Source organism: Marmota monax, unplaced genomic scaffold (genome assembly GCF_021218885.2).
Source record: "Marmota monax isolate L192 unplaced genomic scaffold, Marmota_monax_Labrador192_F-V1.1 WCK01_AAM20220418_F8-fsc00076, whole genome shotgun sequence".
Taxonomy (NCBI): domain Eukaryota; kingdom Metazoa; phylum Chordata; class Mammalia; order Rodentia; family Sciuridae; genus Marmota; species Marmota monax.
Window position 1 is genome coordinate 3,299,199 of NW_026692843.1, and position 21,527 is coordinate 3,320,725.

The 21,527-nt window shown below is 43.8% G+C and overlaps 1 protein-coding gene across 9 annotated transcripts in view; it reads left to right on the top strand.

The window, feature by feature from the left end:
* Fank1 (fibronectin type III and ankyrin repeat domains 1) overlaps positions 1-21,527 on the top strand; it is a 79,910-nt gene that overhangs the window by 56,754 nt on the left and 1,629 nt on the right. For 8 of the 9 annotated variants that reach the window (XM_046448886.2, XM_046448890.2, XM_058580738.1 and 5 more), the window contains 4 exons: positions 6,282-6,363; positions 7,369-7,443; positions 8,187-8,252; positions 19,074-19,239. In XM_046448886.2, the coding sequence (XP_046304842.1) occupies positions 6,282-6,363; positions 7,369-7,443; positions 8,187-8,252; positions 19,074-19,239 (389 nt within the window). The remainder of the gene's footprint in view (positions 1-6,281; positions 6,364-7,368; positions 7,444-8,186; positions 8,253-19,073; positions 19,240-21,527) is intronic. The other variant, XM_058580737.1, reaches the window with a different exon arrangement.

Sequence of the window (21,527 nt, forward strand, 5' to 3'; positions counted from 1 at the left end):
TACTGCCTGGGCTTCCTGTAACGTGTGACCCAAGGGATGTCCATTATGCTTTCACAGAATGGGAGACGGCTGATTTTGTTCTAGGACTGTCCTGGTCATGGACATTGGCACCAGGGCGGAGTTGCCTTGCTTAGGAAGAGGGCCACGAGTGTGTGCTTAGCCGCTGTGTGTTTGACTGTCCTCTCTGAAGGGGTCAGTCCACTCAGTGTGTGTCTTGACTGGCCAGACACATCTGATTCTTGGGGTCTTGTGAGGAATGCACAGTGCTGCCCCCAGCCACAGAGTGTTCTGGAAGGAATCCTTGCAGAGGGGGTGTCCAGGGAGGCTGGCCACACTGCCTTTGACCACTTTGTCCTTTTCCCAGTTTTATAGTACCTTCTGAGATTGATGTTTGAAAACATTTTAACGATGCAGTGTTCAGTGTCATCTTTAGGTTACCATATTGAACAGGTTAAAATGATCAGAAAAGTCCTTCATGGCCACTCACAATACATACAGATCAGTCTTTTTTGGGTTATATAAAGAAAATATTCCTTTTGTGAGCAAAGTATTTTTCAGTTATATTCAGTGTTTTATGTACATTTTATGTGGCTTTTGATTGTGTCCTTTAGGCATTTATTTATGAGTGGGAGTTAAGAGTATGAAAAGAAATGTTGGCTTTCTTGGCTCACACTGGTGTCTATTAGGAAATACTGGGGCCCATCCACCTGGATCTATAGGGGAAGTGATCATGGCTGTTCTGAAACCAACTGTGGTGGGCTTCAGGTGGTCACTAGTACCCTCTTAGTAGCACAGCAAAGCCAGAGCACGGACTTCCAGGTCTTCTGGCTGGAGTTTCCCTGTTGCTGGTATGCCACGTGGAAATCCTTCAGGAAGGCAGAGAGCAACGGACTGCCTAGCTGCCACGGGTTCTTGTGCCTGCGGGCAAGGTGTGCCTCCTCTTGCCTAGCTGCCTGGGGACAGGCTGCAGACATAGCTGGTCCAGATGCTTGTGCTTACCCCCCACAGCTTCTGTGGGCAGTTAGATAAGACCCCTATGGAACCAGGGCATGCTGGTGATGGCCCACTGTGCTGGAGTGTCACACTGTCTCATTGCTAGGTCCAGCACAAGTGCCTGCAGGCAGGCAGGCAGCCAGGCCTCCTGGGGTGCTACTGGGTGGTAGAAGTCAGGCATCCTCTGCTTTCTAAATGAGGCAGGCTCTGCTGGCGGGATGCTGATCCCTTATGCTATTGTTACAATATCGTGCAGACTCTTAAGGAGGCAGATCATGCTAAACAAAGAATTAAAAATGCACACATTATACAGAGCAAGTGAAAATGCTTCTGTGGGTTGATGATTTGCATTCGGTTGGAGAGCGTTTTAATGAATCACAAAAGCATGTACTTTGTTTGAATAAAGGATGCTCAGACTTTTTTTTTTTTCTTCCCAGGTAAAGTACATGAGACTCTTGCTTAAATGAGGCATGCAATTTTAATCAGCTGGGCCCTTAAAAAAGAAAGAAAAACAGCTGCTACTTGTTAATTGGCAAATATCTTCCCCAATGAGCTCATGATTTATTCACTGCTTTTAATAAAGATCTAAATTCCACCAAGAAAGGTGTTATTGCCATATTATAATATCTGTGGGTACATCTTGCAACTAAATGACCCTCTTGCATAGAATGAATGATGGCTTCCCAAAGACTGCTGTGCCCTCCCCTTCCAGGTGTCCAGGCCACATGCATTACTTCTAGCTCAGAGGAGCATCCAAGGACGTTCTTACCAAAGAAGGATCAGTTTGATGTTTGTAATTGTAGCACTCATAACTCTTGGAAACAAAACATGCAAAGGCTTGCCTTCTTTATATTCAGTTGCACTTATCAATGGCATTCCCTGGGCTAGGCCCACAGGGTCTTAAAGGGCTTGGGGGTGAGTGGAGAGGAACATTCTGTCCACTCTGGAATTTCCTTTCTGTTCTTTGTGACTCCTGCCCAGAGTGGGAGTAGAAAGAATTGCTGTGCATTGCAAACAAAGGCCTTCTCATTTCTTTTCTGTGTCTGTCAAAAATTCGTGTAATCTCTTAAATGTATCTGTTTAAGGTTAGTTCACATGGCTCCAGGGGACATTTTCGTTTTTCTTTGCCTCCTGGGGAGGAGGGTGAATGAGCTAGTGCTGAGAAGGGGCTCTTATTTCCTGACTAATGGCTATTGCTGTCTTCTGCTGAAACTCAGCAAGCAAGGAGTGATGAACAATTATGTTGTCTTTCCCTCTCTTCTATGAGGGGCCCCTTTGTTCTCAGAAAACGTGAAGTGCTGAGTACCTCCTACAGAAGCTGCAATAATACATAGATTTTAATTCTATCATAAAATCAAAATACCCTGGTCTTATAAGCACAAGATGAACTTACTGGGATGTCACATTTCCATGCTGCAGAGTTTCCTGGTCAGGATGTGCTAGGAAGCAACCCCCCATTGGGAGGGCCTCGCTGAGCAGGTAAGGTGGGTGATGTGGAATGGAGTCATCAGTGGACAGCTGTGGGATGCGGCAGTGATTTTGACTTTTTCTCAAAAAGCCCAAGAAATTGGCATTTTCTGAAACTTCTCAATCATCCCTTCAATGAACACTTTGGCAAGGAATCAGTGTTTTAAGATGTCTGTATTCAAAATTTATTTAGAGTGGAAGTGTGTAGCAAATTGGTCAGATACCCCACCACTCTCTTCCTCCTCCTCCTCCCTCCTTCCTCCCTCCTTCCTCCCTCCTTCCTCCCTCCTTCCCCCCTCCTTCCCCCCTCCTTCCCCCCTCCTTCCCCCCTCCTTCCCCTCTCCTTCCCCCCTCCCCTCCTCCCCCTCCTCCCCCTCTTCTTCCCTCCTCTTCCCTCCTCCTCTCTCCCCCTCCCTCCTCCCCCTCCCTCCTCCCCCTCCTCTTCCCTCCTCCTTCCCTCCTCCTTCCCTCCTCCTTCCCTCCTCCTTCCTCCTTCCCTCCTTCTTCCTCCTCCTCCTCCTCTCTTCCTCCTCCTCCTCCTCCTCTCTTCTCCTCTTCCTCCTCTCCCTCCTCCCCTCCCCCCTCCCCCTCCCTCCCCCCCCCCTCCTCCCCCCTCCCCTCCTCCCCCTCCCCTCCCCTCCTCTCCCCTCCCCTCCCCTCCCCTCCCCTCCTCCCCCCTCCTCCCCTCCCCTCCCCTCCCCTCCCCTCCCCTCCCCTCCTCCCTCCCCTCCCCTCCTCTCCCCTCCTCCCCTCCCCTCCTCTCCCCTCCTCCCTCCCCTCCCCCTCCCCTCCCTCCCCCTCCCTCCCCCTCCCCTCCCTCCCCCTCCCTCCCCCTCCCTCCCCCTCCCTCCCCCTCCCTCCTCCTCCCCTCCCCCTCCCTCCTCCTCCCCTCCCCCCCTCCCCCTCCCTCCTCCTCCCCTCCCCCCCTCCCCCTCCCTCCTCCTCCCCTCCTCCCCTCCCCCTCCCCCTCCCCTCCTCCCTCCTCCCTCCTCCCTCCTCCCTCCTCCCTCCTCCCTCCCCCTCCCCCTCCCCCTCCTCCTCCCCCTCCTCCTCCTCCCCCCTCCTCCTCCCTCCCCTTTCCTCCCCCCTCCTCCCCCCTCCTCTCCCTTCCTCCCCCTCCCCTTTCCTCCCCCCTCCTCCCCCCTCCTCTCCCTTCCTCCCCCTCCCCCTCCCCTTCCCCCTCCTTCCCCCTCCTTCCCCCTCCTTCCCCCTCCTCTCCCCCTCCCCCTCCCCTTCCCCCTCCTCCCTCCCTCCTCCCTCCCTCCTCCCTCCCTCCTCCCTCCCCCTTTCTCCCTCCCTCCTCCCCCTTCTCCCTCCCTCCTCCCCTTCCTCCCCCCTCCCCTCCTCCTTCCTTCCCTCTTCCCTCTTCCTTCCCTCTTCCTCCTCCTCCTCTTCCCTCTTCCTCCTCCTCCTCTTCCCTCTTCCTCCTTCCTTTCTTCTTCGTCCTCCTCCTTCCTTTCTTCTTCCTCCTCCTCCTTCCTTTCTTCTTCCTCCCTCCTTCCTTTCTTCTTCCTCCTCCTCCTTCCTTCTTCTTCCTCCCTCCTTCCTTCCTTCTTTCTCCTCTTCCTTCCTTCTCACTCCTCCTCCTCCCTTCCTTCTCTCCTCCTTTTTCTTTTTGGTCCTAGGGTTTGAACCCAGAACACTCTACCACTGAGCTGCATCCCCATCCCTAGTTTTATTTTCTATTTTGAGACAGAATCTCATTAAATTGCTGAGGGCCTTGTATAATTGTTGAGGCTGGCTTTTGAACTTGTGATCCTCCTGTTTCAGCCTCCTGGGTTGCTGGGATCACAGGCATGAGCCACCTCACCCAGCTCCTCTTCTTAAATACTAAAGGGAAGTGGCCGTGGACTCTGATGCTGGGTGACCTTGGGCAATTTAGCCTTCCTGATCTCAGAGAATTTTAAAAGTACCGTGGGTATTTGGTGGGGGGTGGGGAGACATTGTGTAAAGTCCTACGTACATCTTAATTTATAGGATTGGATTTAGGATACCACACATCTTAACTTCAGTAGTGGTAGGATGAACTTGCATGTTCCTACAGACAGATATCCTATCTTTGGCAGCTGGAGTTTGAGGGTCACAGAAATGGGGGCTGTTTGGTGGGACAACAGACTTAATAGCCACATTGCTTTCTCCCTCTTTCCAGTTAGTAAGAGGGAAAGGAAAACAGTCTGTGGTTAGTTTGTCCACTGAAAGTGTGGGTGGGTCACGTGGCAGGTGACTTAAATCCATCTTCATCTATCCCAGGGTTCTCGGCCACTGTGCTTTGAACACTGTGGTTGTTGGTGGACTGTGCTGTGCCCTGCAAGGTGTTGAGTGGTATCCCTGGCCCCTCTCTGTTAGCTTCCAGGAGCACCCCTTCAAGTTGTGACAACAGGGTCACCAGATGTTACCAAATGTCCTTTCCTTAGCCCCGCTGGTGAAACCCCTAGGCTGAGGTTCTCCCTTGGAAGGTCACAGAAAACCTGGGCCTTGGCCTTTGATAGTTTATCATGGGGCTTTTATTTGAAGACTTGGTCTACAAATATATGTGGAATGATGAATAGGAAGTACAATGTGGCTGAAAACCTTTTAGAGATTGACAAACTCAGAATTGTTGTTTCAAATAACTTTAAACTAGCATAAATTGATATTTACCTGAAAAGAGAGAAGGCTTCTCTGGTGAAGGACTCCTTTATTTTCATCCATTGGTTTGTGCCCTGCCCAGTTGACTTCGTGACCAATGCTGTCCAAAGAAGCCAGGAGAAAAGGGCTTCTATGCCTGGGAGGGACTGACATCCCGGAGGGCCGTGCTGCGAAGCGGGGCTGACTGACCTTGCAGGCCAGGCTGTGAGAGGCGAAGTGAGCACAGACCAGGAGGCAGCTGGTGCGGTGCTGGACGGTGGGCTAGGTGCAGGTGTTCTTGTGGGATTCAGAACAGTAACAGGCTGAAAGTGGACGCTGCAATGTAGACCAGCAGGGAGAGGACCCTGTTTGTCTCTGAGACTACAGCACCGAGGAGCCCTCAGTGTGCAGGCTGCTCCTAGTGTTTCTGGAAGGGTGGAGGAGGCCTATGAGAGGGATAGAGCAGGGCTGGTCCACTCAAGGGCCTGGGGAGGGCAGTGGGCTTGCAGTGCAGGTGGGGAAGGAACAGGGTGGGGCCAGAGAGACCACGATGGCAGCTGCCACTGGTGCTCCTGCCTCGGAAGCAGGTGTGTGTGTGAGGTCTCCCATGGGCCAGGGCCAGTCTAGGCGCTTCCCTTACATTTAAGCTTAATCATGATAGTTCAAAAAATCTGAAAGGCATGGTGTATGAGACAAAAGAAAGCTGAAATAAACACCTTGAAAGACAGCTGCTTCATGCGTGGGCCTTGATTCCCACACTGCTCCTGTTCATCTCCTGCCTCATCCTCCTCCCTGCAGAGGTGATGGTCACGTAGGATCCCCCACCCACTTCACTTACCCCCTGGTCTTCTCTAGGCTTTCTCTTGGGATTGGGTTTTCATTTTGGCAAATAGCTCCTTGTGTCAATTGCTGAGCTTTCTCTTGCATGGAGGAGACATTTACTGAGCCTGATAAGATCCAAAAGTGTTATTTCAGATATCTGAAATAACACAAAGCAAGACTTACTAACATGACACCTTCCCAAGCTTTAGGTCAGTCGGAGTGTTCTCTTCTCTGGTGCAAGTGAGATCTCTTTGAAAGAAGCAGTTGTGTAGAAAACTCAGGATCTCCTTGGGGGGAAAGCCCAGAGCCCACGAGCAGCTGTGGGAGGAGCACGGTGACTCTGAGTCATCTTCCCTGCATTTGGATGATTGCTTTCCATCTTGTTTCTTCAGGAGAACCCATTAGCAGTGAGCACTTTCATCGAGCTGTCAATGTGAATGATGAAGATTTGCTTGTTCAAATCCTTGAAGGAGGGTGAGAGAACTCTGCCAGCTTATTTTTTAAAATATATAAAGTGCATAGAAATATGTGATATAGCTTTATTTTAGTTTCCTAAAAATTCCATGCCATTCAAACTGCCTTCCAAATTGATCTCAGGTGCCTGGTGTGAGTCAAAGCATAGTCAATAGAGCCGATCATGAAGTCCCATATCAGTGTCATAGTCATTATTTAATGAAAATTGTAAAAGGTAATTATAAGTCTGGGTGTTATATTTATTCCACAAAATAATTTCTGTCCCTTGTTTATATGCTATAGCATTTAGGCAGATTTTACTCCAAAAATACTTGCACCTAATTCTGATGAGATTAGGGAATCGCTAAATGAGCTTCGTTCTAATTGAGGAGGTTGGTAGGACACTGGAGAAAGATGGTGGGCACAGCTGCTGGGGATGAGAGGTGCGAAGCTGCCTCCCAAATGCAAAGATGTTATCTAGGTTCCTTTTTAGTCAGTAAATTTTTGAGCTACTTATGTGACAAGTGGTTTGTGAATTGGGGCTCTGTGAGTTGGAGCAGAGAAGGTTCCTACAGAAAGCCAAGCTTCTGAGCTGACAGTAAGAGCTCTGCTTTCCTCTGAGCAACACTGATTTATATCCCGTAGGTGAGATGGAAGTCAAGGGTTAACCTTGGGTCTCTGCCAATATGGGCTTGTGGTTGGGAGAGCTACGGAAGTCTGCAATGAAGACACTGTCCCCTGCCACCTTCAAGAGACTGTGTCTGTCATAGTGTGTTATCCACGGCACCATGGCTTGAATTGAAAGGAATGTCCGTTTTATGTGAACTTATGATTTTTTCTTATAAATTTGAATATCTAAGAATATTAGGGCATTCTAAACAATAAAAACTTGATGGCCCAAAAGAAATGGGGATTTTTGGTAAAATGAGCTATTGTAGCCTCCTGTGCCTTGCAGGTGTCACCACCTACATATCTACACAGAGCTGCACTAAGCATATTGATCTCTTTTCTCTGTTTTTTCTCAAGCCATGTCAAGGTTGATGTTCCCAATAAGTTTGGCTTTACTGCTCTGATGGTTGCTGCCCAGAAAGGATATACCAGGTAGGGCACTTTGCTCATCCCGAGTGACAGGTTGAACATTTCCCTTCCCCCAGAGGCGCCAGTCAGGATGGGGATGGGAGGGAGTGGGTCCAGGGAACCTAGCTTCTTTTCTCTTTCCCAAACTGATCCCTCTGAATTCAGCTGCTTTTATCATAAAGCTATATAGCATGCAGGAGAAAACATCCCAGGTGTGTGGTTGTATATTAGGGAAGAGAGGAGCCAATTAATTCCATGCAGTTTATCTAATATCTCCTGGGAATACTGGCTATTGGAATTTGAATTTCTTTAAAGCAATTTAAAAAGGATAGGTGGGGAACATTTTGGAAAACAAATTTCCCTGGTAGATGTCAAGATATGATTTTGGTAACACAAAGTTAGGTATCATGCTTACATCTATTTCCCAAATATATTTACATTTTTTTCGTAATACAATTGCATTTTGAAAAAAATAGAAATGTTTTTATTAAATGCTGTCATTTTAAAACAACTGTTAAAATGATAGTTTTGAGAGTCTGAGTTGTATCATGTGGGTAGTTTGATTTTATTGACTAATTAATTAAGATCAAGGTATAAATCTGTTTTTTGGTGTGGTGGGGGTTTTCCAGCTTAATAATGTCCTGTTCTCAAAACCAGCTGGCTTTCGAAGATGGAGAAGTTGTTGCAGGATGTGACATTTACTGCGTTATCATAGGTTCCACGTCATCCAGGCAACTTACCTATATTGTCAACTTTGTTTCCTTTAGGCTTGTGAAAATCTTAGTTTCTAATGGTACAGATGTGAATCTGAAGAATGGCAGTGGCAAGGACAGGTAGGAGGGGCGTGATTGAAACTGTGTTATTCAGCTGGAGCCCAGAGGGGTTTTGACCCAACCCTAAAGTTTTCTTTAGCTTCTTTTGAAAGTACCAGAAAGCAAGCGGGTCCCAAAGGAAAGGTGGTGAGAACAAACCTGGTCTGTTCACCGAGACTCTCATTCATCAGGGTGTTTGGGGGGAATCAGTCACACTATTTCTGCCTTCTCTAGCCCAGTAAAGAACCCTTAAGATGGCATCCCATCTCTGCGCAGGCCTTGGCTACGAGCGCTGCCCCAGCTCTGTGTTCCTCTCTCGGCGCTCTCCTTGCACCTCAGCCTTCTCTGTTTACTGAGAACCCCTGGTGTTTCTAAGGAAGTAGCCAAAGACACGGCATCCTCAGGGTTATACAAAATTACATACAAGAGGAAGTGAGGGGAAAGGGAAAAATAATACAAGGGGGAGAAATGAATGACAGTAGAGGGGGCAGAGAGAGAAGAGGGGAGGGGAGGGGAGGGGGGATAGTAGAGGATGGGAAAGGCAGCAGAACACCACAGACACTAGTATGGCAACATGTAAATCAATGCATGTGTAACTGATGTGATTCTGCAATCTGTATACGGGGTAAAAATGGGAGTTCATAACCCACTTGAATCAAAGTGTGAAATATGATATGTCAAGAACTATGTAATGTTTTGAACAACCAACAATAAAAAATTAAAAAAAAAATACAACCACAAAACTTTCCTGAAGTTTCCATCTGGACTGGCCGAGGGCAGTACAGGAAAAGTTCATGGAAAGAGTGTGAGAGGAGGAGAGGTAAAAGAATGTTTTTGAAAGCTGAAATACTTGACAATTTAGGTTTAATTAGTTCATCCAAACCAACCAACATTTATTGAATAACTCACACATGCCAGGCACTGTGCTTGGTGCTTGGGTAGAAGACGGAGCAAAATGCAGAGGTCTGTTCTCAGGGTCACAGCATGCACACAGACCACAGGTTAGGACACCACATGTGACCATCATGGGATAGCGTAAAACACCAGTCATCTATAGTGGCTCTGCAGGCAACACCACTTTCTAAAGCCAGAAAGCTTACCTACTCTACTCTTGGACACAGTGCAGTAACAGATTTTAAATGACATTTAAAAACTTAAATCTGAAAAGTGTTTTCCAAATAATTAGGCTAGTTGATGGCTTAGTTCCAAATTTAAAAAGTTTAAAAAGAATAATGATAATTTACAAAGAAAAAGGGACAGGGGAAAAAAAGGAAAGAAAGAAAGAAAATAGAGATAAAACTTAATTAACCAAAAGTGAAAGATTATTGAGAAATATAAGAGTTGCCTCTTAAATAAGAACTTGTATGATAACATAAAACAGTCTCTTGTAAATCTAAAGCAAAATTAGAAATATGGAGGGAAAATAATCGAGGAAATTTACAATGAAATGGTGCATTTGTGTCTAATAGATTTGATAATTTCATTGAAATGGACGCTTTATTGGCGAAACTTTAAACCACCAAAATCAACCCGTGAAGCAGAAAATCTGAAATAACCTACATCTATACAGAAAATTAGAAAATTTATGGAAGCATAGTTTCTGTGGCTTAACTATCCCACCATTAGTTTCTAGGGACCATTAATAATCTTGAGCTTTTCCAGGGCATAGAGGAAACTGCAAACCTACCTATTGCCAAAACCTGGTAGTAAGAGAAGGATACCTGCGTGTGTGTTTGTAGGCATTGACAGATCTCCTCCTTCAACTCAGAGCATTAGGAAGGTAAGGGAATGTAGTATTAGGAGATTTCCATGCTAACACTTCCCACCAGTAGGTTAAAGGTGAAAATGAAAATAGCATCAACCCAGTGCCTTAAATGAGTAACCCAGTGTCTTATTTTTTAAAGTGAAGGATGCTTCCAGCGCCCCCCCCCCCCCCCCAGTGTCTGGTACATGGCTGGTGGAAATGTATATCAACACTTAGCAGCATACAATAGGTTTGTGTTTTGTTTTTTGAGGCAGGGTCTCACTGTGTTGCCACAATGGCCTTGAACTCACAAACTAACTGCCTTGGAGTTGCTTGGATTACAGGTATATGACACTATGTGTAGCACCATACAAAGTGTAGCACCATACAAAGATCCCAGACAATTAGCCAGTGTCATTCTTAGCATTGACAAATTCCTTTTCTCAATGATAGTGATGCCCATAAGAAAGGTGTAAAGAGCACAGGCAAAGCAGACATCTTGATGTCAAATCCTGATCCCGGTATGGATGCTGTGTGTGACCTTGGGCAGGTTACTTACTTTCTCTGTACTTCTATAAAATGGGGAGGAGAGAAATACTTTATGATTGTATTGTTGTGAGCATTTATTGAGTTTAATATATGAAAAGTGTAAAACAGCACTTGGAATATGGTAATGTTATGGCAAGATTCCAATAAATCACTGAGTCGATCTTTTTTTTTTTTAATTTTTATTGTTGGTTGTTCAAAACATTACATAGTTCTTGATATATCATATTTCACACTTTGATTCAAGTGGATTATGAGCTCCCATTTTTACCCCATATACAGATTGCAGAATCACATCAGTTACACATCCATTGAATTACATATTGCCATACTAGTGTCTGTTGTATTCTGCTGCCTTTCCTATCCTCTACTATCCCCCCTCCCCTCCCCTCCCCTCCCCTCTTCTCTCTCTGCCCCCTCTACTGACATTCATTTGTCCCCCTTGTATTATTTTTCCCTTTCCCCTCACTTCCTCTTGTATGTACTTTTGTATAACTCTGAGGGTCTCCTTCCATTTCCATGCAATTTCCCTTCTCTCTCCCTTTCCCTCCCACCTCTCATCCCTGTTTAATGTTAATCTTCTTCTCCTGCTCTTCGACCCTACTCTGTTCTTAGTTGCTCTCCTTATATCAAAGAAGACATTTGGCATTTGTTTTTTAGGGATTGGCTAGCTTCACTTAGCATAATCTGCTCTAATGCCATCCATTTCCCTATAAATTCTATGATTTTGTCATTTTTTAATGCAGAGTAATACTCCATTGTGTATAAATGCCACATTTTTTTTTATCCATTCATCTATTGAAGGGCATCTAGGTTGGTTCCACAGTCTTGCTATTGTGAATTGTGCTGCTATGAACATGGATGTAGCAGTGTCCCTGTAGCATGCTCTTTTTAGGTCTTTAGGGAATAGACTGAGAAGGGGAATAGCTGGGTCAAATGGTGGCTCCATTCCCAGCTTTCCAAGAAATCTCCATACTGCTTTCCAAATTGGCTGCACCAATTTGCAGTCCCACCAGCAATGTACAAGTGTACCCTTTTCCCCACATCCTCGTCAGCACTTGTTGTTGTTTGACTTCATAATGGCTGCCAATCTAACTGGAGTGAGATGGTATCTTAGGGTGGTTTTGATTTGCATTTCTCTGACTGCTAGAGATGGTGAGCATTTTTTCATGTACTTGTTGATTGATTGTATGTCCTCCTCTGAGAAGTGTCTGTTCAGGTCCTTGGCCCATTTGTTGATTGGGTTGTTTGTTCTCTTATTGTCTAATTTTTTGAGTTCTTTGTATACTCTGGATATTAGGGCTCTATCTGAAGTGTGAGGAGTAAAGATTTGTTCCCAGGATGTAGGCTCTCTATTTACCTCTCTTATTGTTTCTTTTGCTGAGAAAAAACTTTTTAGTTTGAGTAAGTCCCATTTGTTGATTCTAGTTATTAACTTTTGTGCTATGGGTGTCCTATTGAGGAATTTGGAGCCCGACCCCACAGTATGTAGATCGTAGCCAACTTTTTCTTCTATCAGACGGCGTGTCTCTGATTTGATATCAAGCTCCTTGATCCATTTTGAATTAACTTTTGTGCATGGTGAGAGAAAGGGATTCAGTTTCATTTTGTTGCATATGGATTTCCAGTTTTCCCAGCACCATTTGTTGAAGATGCTATCCTTCCTCCATTGCATGCTTTTAGCCCCTTTATCAAATATAAGATAGTTGTAGTTTTGTGGATTGGTTTCTGTGTCCTCTATTCTGTACCATTGGTCCACCCGCCTGTTTTGGTACCAGTACCATGCTGTTTTTGTTACTATTGCTCTATAGTATAGTTTGAAGTCTGGTATCGCTATACCGCCTGATTCACACTTCCTGCTTAGCATTGTTTTTGCTATTCTGGGTCTTTTATTTTTCCATATGAATTTCATGATTGCTTTCTCTATTTCTACAAGAAATGCCGTTGGGATTTTGATTGGCATTGCATTAAACCTATAGAGAAGTTTTGGTAATATCGCCATTTTGATGGTGTTAGTTCTGCCTATCCATGAACAGGGTATATTTTTCCATCTTCTAAGATCTTCTTCTGTTTCTCTCTTTAGGGTTCTGTAGTTTTCATTGTATAAGTCTTTCACCTCTTTTGTTAGGTTGATTCCCAAGTATTTTATTTTTTTTGAAGATATTGTGAATGGAGTGGTTGTCCTCATTTCCATTTCAGAGGATTTGTCGCTGATATACAGGAATGCCTTTGATTTATGCGTGTTGATTTTATATCCTGCCACTTTGCTGAATTCATTTATTAGCTCTAATAGTTTCTTTGTAGACCCTTTTGGGTCTGCTAGGTATAGAATCATGTCATCTGCAAATAGTGATAATTTAAGTTCTTCTTTTCCTATTTTGATGCCTTTAATTTCTTTCGTCTGTCTAATTGCTCTGGCCAGTGTTTCGAGAACTATGTTGAACAGAAGTGGTGAGAGAGGGCATCCCTGTCTTGTTCCAGATTTTAGAGGGAATGCCTTCAATTTTTCTCCATTCAGAATGATGCTAGCCTGAGGGTTAGCATAGATTGCTTTTACAATATTGAGGTATGTTCCTGTTATCCCTAGTTTTTCTAGAGTTTTGAACATAAAGGGATGCTGTACTTTGTCGAATGCTTTTTCCGCATCTATCGAGATGATCATATGGTTCTTATTTTTAAGTCTATTGATGTGGTGAATAACATTTATTGATTTCTGTATATTGAACCAGCCTTGCATCCCAGGGATGAATCCTACTTGATCATGGTGCACAATTTTTTTGATATGTTTTTGTATCCGATTCGCCAGAATTTTATTGAGGATTTTTGCATCTAGGTTCATTAGAGATATTGGTCTGTAGTTTTCTTTCTTTGAAGTGTCTTTGTCTGGTTTAGGTATCAGGGTGATGTTGGCCTCATAGAATGAATTTGGAAGTTCTCCCTCTTTTTCTATTTCCTGAAGTAGCTTGAAAAGTATTGGTATTAGTTCCTCTTTAAAGTTTTGTAAAACTCTGCTGTATACCCATCCGGTCCTGGGCTTTTCTTAGTTGGTAGTCTTTTGATGGTTTCTTCTATTTCCTCGATTGATATTGGTCTGTTTAGGTTGTCTATATCCTCCTGACTCAATCTGGGCAGATCATATGACTTAAGAAATTTATCTATGCCTTCACTATCTTCTAATGTATTGGAGTATAAGGATTCAAAATAATTTTTGATTATCTTCTGTATTTCTGAAGTGTCTGTTGTGATATTGCCTTTTTCATCCCGTATGTTAGTAATTTGAGTTCTCTCTCTTCTTCTCTTTGCTAGCATGGCTAAGGGTCTGTCGATTTTGTTTATTTTTTCAAAGAACCAACTTTTAGTTTTGTCAATTTTTTCAATTGTTTCTTTTGTTTCGATTTCATTAATTTCAGCTCTGATTTTAATTATTTCTTGCCTTCTACTTCTTTTGCTGTTGTTTTGCTCTTCTTTTTCTAGGATTTTGAGATGAAGTATGAGATCATTTATTTGTTGGTTTTTTCTTTTTTTAAGGAATGAACTCCATGCAATGAATTTTCCTCTTAGAACTGCTTTCAATGTGTCCCATAGATTCCGATATGTTGTGTCTGTGTTTTCATTTATCTCTAAGAATTTTTTAATTTCCTCCTTGATGTCTTCTATAACCCATTGATCATTCAGTAACCTATTGTTCATTCTCCAAGTGATGTATGCTTTTTCCTTCCTTCTTTTATCGTTGATTTTCAGTTTCATTCCATTATGATCAGATAAGATGCATAGTATTATCTCTACTCCTTTATATTGTCTAAGAGTTGCCCTGTGACATAATATGTGATCTATTTTTGAGAAGGATCCATGTGCTGCTGAGAAAAAAGTGTAACTGCTTGATGTTGGGTAGTATATTCTATATATGTCAATTAAGTCTAGGTTATTAATTGTGTTATTGAGTTCTATAGTTTCCTTATTCAACTTTTGTTTGGAAGATATGTCCATTGGTGAGAGAGGTGTGTTGAAGTCTCCCATGATTATTGTATGGTGGTCTATTAGACTCTTGAACTTGAGAAGAGTTTGTTTGATGAACATAGCTGCACCTTTGTTGGGGGCATATATATTTATGATTGTTATGTCTTGTTGGTGTATGGTTCCCTTGAGCAGTATGTAGTGTCCCTCTTTATCCCTTTTGATTAACTTGGGCTTGAAATCTATTTTATTTGATATGAGTATGGACACACCTGCTTGTTTCCGAAGTCCATATGAGTGATATGATTTTTCCCAACCTTTCACCTTCAGCCTATGTATGTCTTTTCCTATCAAATGCGTCTCCTGTAGGCAGCATATTGTTGGGTCTTGTTTTGTGATCCATTCTACTAGCCTGTGTCTCTTAATTGGTGAGTTTAAGCCATTAACATTTAGGGTTATTATTGAGATATGGGTTGTTCTTCCAGCCATATTTGTTTATTTCTGTTACTAAACATGGTTTGTTTTCCTCTTTGATTATTTTTCCCCCCTTTACTGTCCTACCTCCCACTGTTGGTTTTCATTGTTATTTTCCATTTCCTCTTCCTGTAATGTTTTGCCAAGGATGTTTTGAAGAGATGGTTTTCTAGCTGCAAATTCTTTTAACTTTTGTTTATCGTGGAAGGTTTTAATTTCATCTTCCATCCTGAAGCTTAATTTCGCTGGAAACACAATTCTTGGTTGGAACCCATTTTCTTTCAGTTTTTGAAATATGTTATTCCAGGATCTTCTAGCTTTCAGAGTCTGTGTTAAAAGATCAGCTGTTATCCTGATTGGCTTACCCCTAAATGTGATCTGCTTCCTTTCTCTTGTAGCTTTTAAAATTCTCTCCTTATTCTGTATGTTGGGCATCTTCATTATAATGTGTCTAGGTGTGGGTCTCTTATGATTTTGCACATTCGGCGTCCTGTAGGCTTCTAGGATTTGGGATTCTGTCTCATTCTTCAAATCTGGGAAGTTTTCTCGTATTATTTCATTGAATAGATTGCTCATTCCTTTGGTTTGAAACTCTGTCCCTTCCTGTATCCCAATGACTCTTAAATTTGGTCTCTTGATGTTATCCCATATTTCTTGGATGTTCTGCTCATGGTTTCTTAACAGTCTTGCTGAGCTGTCTATGTTCTTTTCAAGTTGAAATACTTTATCTTCATTGTCTGATGTTCTATCTTCTAAGTGTTCTACTCTGCTGGTAGTATTCTCAATTGAGTTTTTAAGTTGGTTTATTGCTTCCTGCATTTCTAGGATTTCTGTTTGTTTTTTATAACCTCTATCTCCCTGTATAGTTGATCTTTTGCTTCTTGGATTTGTTTATGTAATTCATTGTTGAAGTGATCTTTCATTGTCTGATTTTGCTGTCTGATGTCTTCCTTGAGACTCCAGATCATCTGAAGCATGTATATCCTGAATTCTTTATCTGACATTCCATCTGCTGCAGCTATTACCTCTTCTAACGTTGAGTTGACCTGCATTGCTTGTGGTCCTTTCTTTCCTTGTATCTTCATACTGTTCGCGTTCCTTTCTACTTGGTGAAACTGTTGTGCTATTGAATTTTCCCCCTATATATTTATATTGGTCTTGTATAGTTGCAAAGTCTCCCTCGCAGGCGCGGGTGGCGGCTTTGCCCCTCCTCCAATTGGGGCAATGTGCCTACCATGCCGGCAGGCCGCTGGGCCTGCTCTGCTGGTCGGTAGCAGGTCCGCCTACCTTGCAGGCGTGGGCGGCGGCTCTGTCCCTCTGTGGGCCGCTAGGCTTGTTCTGTCGGTGGTCGCAGTTCTGCCTACTTTGCAGGCGCAGGCAGCGGCACTGCCCCTCTGCAGGCCTCTGGGGCTGTTCTGCCGGTGGGTCGCTGGTCCGCCTACCTTGCAGGCGCGGGGGGGGGGGCGGCTCTACCCTTCCTCAGGCCACTGGGCCTGTTCTGTCTGTCGGTTGCAGGTCTGGCCTGTTCTGTTGGTGGTCACAGTTCAGTCTACCTTGCAGGCGCTGGGGGAGGGGGCGGCTCTGCCTCTCAGCAGGCCGTTGCGCCTGTTCTGCAGGTGGGTCGCAGGCCCACCTACCTTGCAGGAGTGGTTGGCAGCTCTGCCCCTCCGCGGGCCACTGGGCCTTTTCTGTCTGTGGTCACAGTTCCGCCTACCTGGCAGGCGCAGGGGGTGGGGAGCGGCTCTGCCCCTCAGCAGGCCGCTGGGCCTGTTCTGTGGGTGGTCACAGTTCCGTGTACCTTGCCGGCACAGGGGGAGGGGGCGGCTCTGCCTCTCAGCAGGCCGCTGCTCCTGTTCTGCCGGTGGGTCGCAGGCCCGCCTACCTTGCAGGAGTGATTGGAAGCTCTGTCCCTCCGCGGGCCACTGGGCCTTTTCTGTCTGTGGTCACAGTTCCGCCTACCTGGCAGGCGCGGGGGGTGGGGGGCGGCTCTGCCCCTCAGCAGGCCGCTGGGCCTGTTCTGTGTGTGGTCGCAGTTCCGTCTACCTTGCCGGCGCACTGAGTCGATCTTAAAGCAGGAGATGGAAACTTTATTCACCAGCTGCAGATCCGGATCCATCAGCTGGTGGGCCAAGGGGTAGGCTGCAAGTCTTCACCCTTCAAACTCCTCTTGGGGTTTGAGTACACCTTTTATAGTCCAGAATCATTTTAATCAGAAGTGGCTGTTGTTCAAACCATAAATAAACGTCATGAGATCTAAAATCGTAAGCAAAAAAGGGAGTGGACCAAAATGTCCCTAGTTGAGTACAAGTTAAAGAATGGTTACTAACATCTGAAGAGTCAATCTCTGACAGGGTACATTGTCCAAGAAAAATGGGAACCAAAGAGAGAATACTTTTACATTGTATAAGAATTGGCATTTTGTGTTGCCAAACATGCTATGCTAAGCAACTATTGATGGGTACAGAAGCGGGGCTTTCCTATGGGAGAAGCATTTCTTATATGATGTGGAGTCTCAGGGAAAAATGGAGTCTCTTTGGTCATTGCCCTTATAGTCTGGCCCATAACAGTAAGTATAGGTTGTATTTTGTTAACTCATGATTGGACAGTACTTTGGAAGTCTGATCATCTTGGTGAGATGTGAAATAAGAGTGTGACTCCTGTCGTGCAGAACCCAAGAGAATCAACTTTCAAATACCTGGACTTAATGAGGAGGTTCAGTTATATGACCAACTATACAACAAAAATTTTAAATACCTGAAATTACTTGCTTAATAAATATAATAGGAAAAATAAAGTAGAATAAAATATTTCTTTTAAAAGCAAGATATTTGTTGGGTGTAATGGTGCATACCTATAATCCCAGCAACTCAGAGGCTGAGGTAAAAGGATGGCAACTTCAAGGCCAATCTCAAAATAAAAACATATAAAAAATTAAAAAAATATAGCAATAAATAAAAGGACTGGGATGTAGTTCAATGGTAAAGCATCCCTGGGTTCAATTCCCAGTATCAACCAAAAAAATTTTTTTTGAATGAAAAACTAAACCTATACAACTATATTGAGAGATATAAAGACTTAAAAAATAGATACATATTTTAAGTTTTTCCAAATTAACATACAGATTGAATATAGCTTCAAATGGAGTTATTCCTGGAAACTTGTCAATAGATGATAACAGCTAATGTAACTTTGTTATAGAGGACTGTGGAAAGATTTGCCTTGGCAGTTATTAATACGCCCTAAAACTTATAGTAATTAAAGTAGTATGGTACTGGAACATATAATTGGAAAAGTAAATAGAATGGAATAGAAGTCCTAAGATAGATCCCCATAAGAACTTAGTATATGATAACAAGCAACACAAATCAATAAGAAAGGTTTTAGAAAAATAGGCTTTTTGAAGAAAAAAATATTAAGTTAGATCCTAGCCTTAAAACATGTACCACAATTTCTTTCAGGTGAATGAAGTATTAAATGTAAAAAAAAAACAACAACAACAACAAAAAAAAACAAAAATCATAAGCTACAAGGAAGGGGCATATGCTTATCTGATCTTGTAATGTGAAAGCAAAAGAATGAAGGAAATCAGTGGGAAAAAGATTGTGCATACATCACACACTTTAAAGAACTAAATTACACAGTTAAGGGTAATCTGAGGGGATATTTGAATGTCATAGACACGTGATGAACATCTTCAGTGTGCAGAAGTCAGGCACACAGACACAACACTGAACAAACAAACGTCTCTACACAGTAGGAAAAAAGAGCAATTTAAGTGAAAAGACAATTTTAAAGCAAAATCACTGTAAACAATTTGTATGAAAAATGTTTGACTTGGCTAGAATAAAAAATACCACCTGTAACATTTGTAATTGGAAAAGGTAGAGTAAATAGATGTTTTCAGAAAGTGTTGATAGAAGTGTAAATTGATATAACCTTTTTGGAAAGCAGTTTGGAAATATGCATTAAAAGTAAGTCACAGTCATTGACATAGAGATTCTACTTAAGGAATTGTGCTCTCAGGAAGTAGTCACAAGTGCGAGTAAGATTCACATAGTAAGGGTACAGTGTGCCTGAACTTGACAGATACACTTACAGCCAAATACTTCTCCCATGTGTTGCAGTCTTATGCTTGCATGCTACGCGGGACATCTGGATGTTGTGAAATACCTCCGCAGACATGGGGCTTCCTGGGAGGCTAGAGACCTGGGCGGCTGCACAGCTTTGCACTGGGCTGCAGATGGAGGCCACTGCACTGTGATCGACTGGATGATAAAGGATGGCTGTGAGGTACAGGGCCTGCCTTATTAGCCACACAGGACTGTTAAGAACCTGAAATTCCATTCCACAGGGACTAGGAGAGTCAGGACCTTTGATTGGCCCAACTTAGAAATGATGGAGAAAGATCTCTGACCTAACTTAGAAATGATGGAGAAAGATCTCTGACCTATCAGTGAGAAAACTCCTGAAATCTTAGAAAAAAAGACATCATTGTGGCATTGATTTGACAGTAAGGCTTCCGGTTGTCTTGGATTTTGGTTTCCTCTAGGAAGAAGGAATGAGGCTGGAATCAGAGCTGGACCAGATTCCTTTGTTCATTTGCTTACTTATCTCTTATGCAGCCCGTCACCAAGGCTTCACTGAGCATCTTCCACCTACCAGATATCATCTTAAATGCTGCAACACAAAGATGTTAAGAGCTCTCCCAGGCTCAGCACTTGTTGTTGCTTCTAAAACTAGATCATTTTTACTTACTTTGCATTAATCATTATAGTTTCCAAAGGGCAAGTGGCCATGTGAAGAATGGAGGCTCTCGGCTGTCAGTCTTTACCCAGGCCTGTTGATTTGCTTGTGTTTTCATGTCAGCAGGAGGTACAAATCTGATTTAGCAAATAGAAGTCATGTTGTATGAACTTCTATAGATATGTGAAAATGGCTAGTTATAATTAGATCAATTATGGTAACTGCTGATAGCTCTGGAAATTCTCCAAAGGCTTGGACTAAAGATTTCAAGGCATAGAAATAAAGAATGACGGACAAAATGCCATGCTAACTGATTACCAGGCAGCGCAGAGTCCTGAGAAATTAAGTTGATGACCTGGAAAATCAATCCAATTTGAGCAAAGTCACATCTCCCAGAAGATGTTGGTATATTTATTCTAGTTTGTTCCCAAAGTGTGACTGAAAGAAAGTAGGTCTTATGCTGTGGAATCTCACTGGTTCCTGACACTGCTTTGGGAGGGTGGAGAAAAAGGCCCCCTTGAAGGGGAAAAAAATTCAATTATTAAGATAAGCCCTTTTTCTTACCTTTCATGTTTCCTCATGTTTTAGAGACATGCACAAGAGTTCAGAAGGCTTCGCCTCTGTGCTAGCAATAATACAATGTTCCCCTGATTTGGTTTATGATGAGCTGTGTTCTGCTCTGGACCCAGTAAGAGTCTGATTAAAGAAAATCAATCAATCTCAGATGATTGAAGAAAAGGATCCAGATGAGGGCAGGTTTCTGCTGTGAGCATCTCAATACTGGAGCTTTGGAAATGTAGACTCTCTGGGCTTTAGACAAGCCCAATTCTCTGGGATAAATCCATCTTTCCATCCAACAGAAGCTGTGTTGCAGATAATAAATCCATAAGTGTAGGTGTGTGTGCTGAAGATCTTCATGTGGCTGGCTAGTGGGGGTGTCAACGGCATTTCTGTGTGCTTGCAGATGGCTCACCTGAGACTTTTGAAGACTGGAGCCCAGCAGGGTGTAGCCATCCCCTTCCCAAACGTGATGGTTTTATACTGAGAGTGAATGATTTACTTCAATAGGGAACATTTCTACCTATGAGCCATATGACTTATGAAGTTTCGTTTGATCATTTCTAAACCCAGAAGTAGAATCACCTACTCCTGCTTAACCCTCGGACCAAAAGAGAGATTGTGTGGGAGTGTGCTGGGAAGCGTGGGCGGCAGCTGGTGCCGTGATTTCAGTATTCGAATGGGATGAGCTCTGGCCTGTAGGTGGTTTGTTTGCGCGAGGGAGAGCGCTGCTGCAGTAGGTCATCTCCTGCCAGGCCCTGTTTGCCGTTCTCCTCTCGGGCTTCACTAAAGCTAGGCCTTCCGAGTCATTCTTTCAGTCTGTGTGTGAGGGTCTGGGCTCGCCCGTGTCTTCAGCACCTCTCTTCATGGGTTGGTTAGGGCTTCGATGGAATTATGAGCAGCAACATTTGCATTTTTAAAACACTAAATTGATAGAGTTCAGCGAGGAGCAGATGTTTGGGAAGTGACCAACCATATTACTTCTTGGAGAGTCATTGGGTTAGTGGCTCTTCAGATTGGAGTTTGTGTAATGGGTCTGGTCACTGTGCTTACTGTAGTTCTCCTGCTTCGAACAGAAGTATCCTTAAACACAAGGGTGTGTACATATCTTGTTCCAGAAAAGAACTGAAGCCCACCTAACAAAGATGCATAAAAATAAGCATTGTTTAGACAGGTGACGAAAGCTAGGCAAGGAACGCACCTCAGGGAGTTCCCATGGGCCAGGAGCAAGGTGCCAGATGAAGAGCTGCCCCAGCCTGGCTGCTTCTCCAACTCAC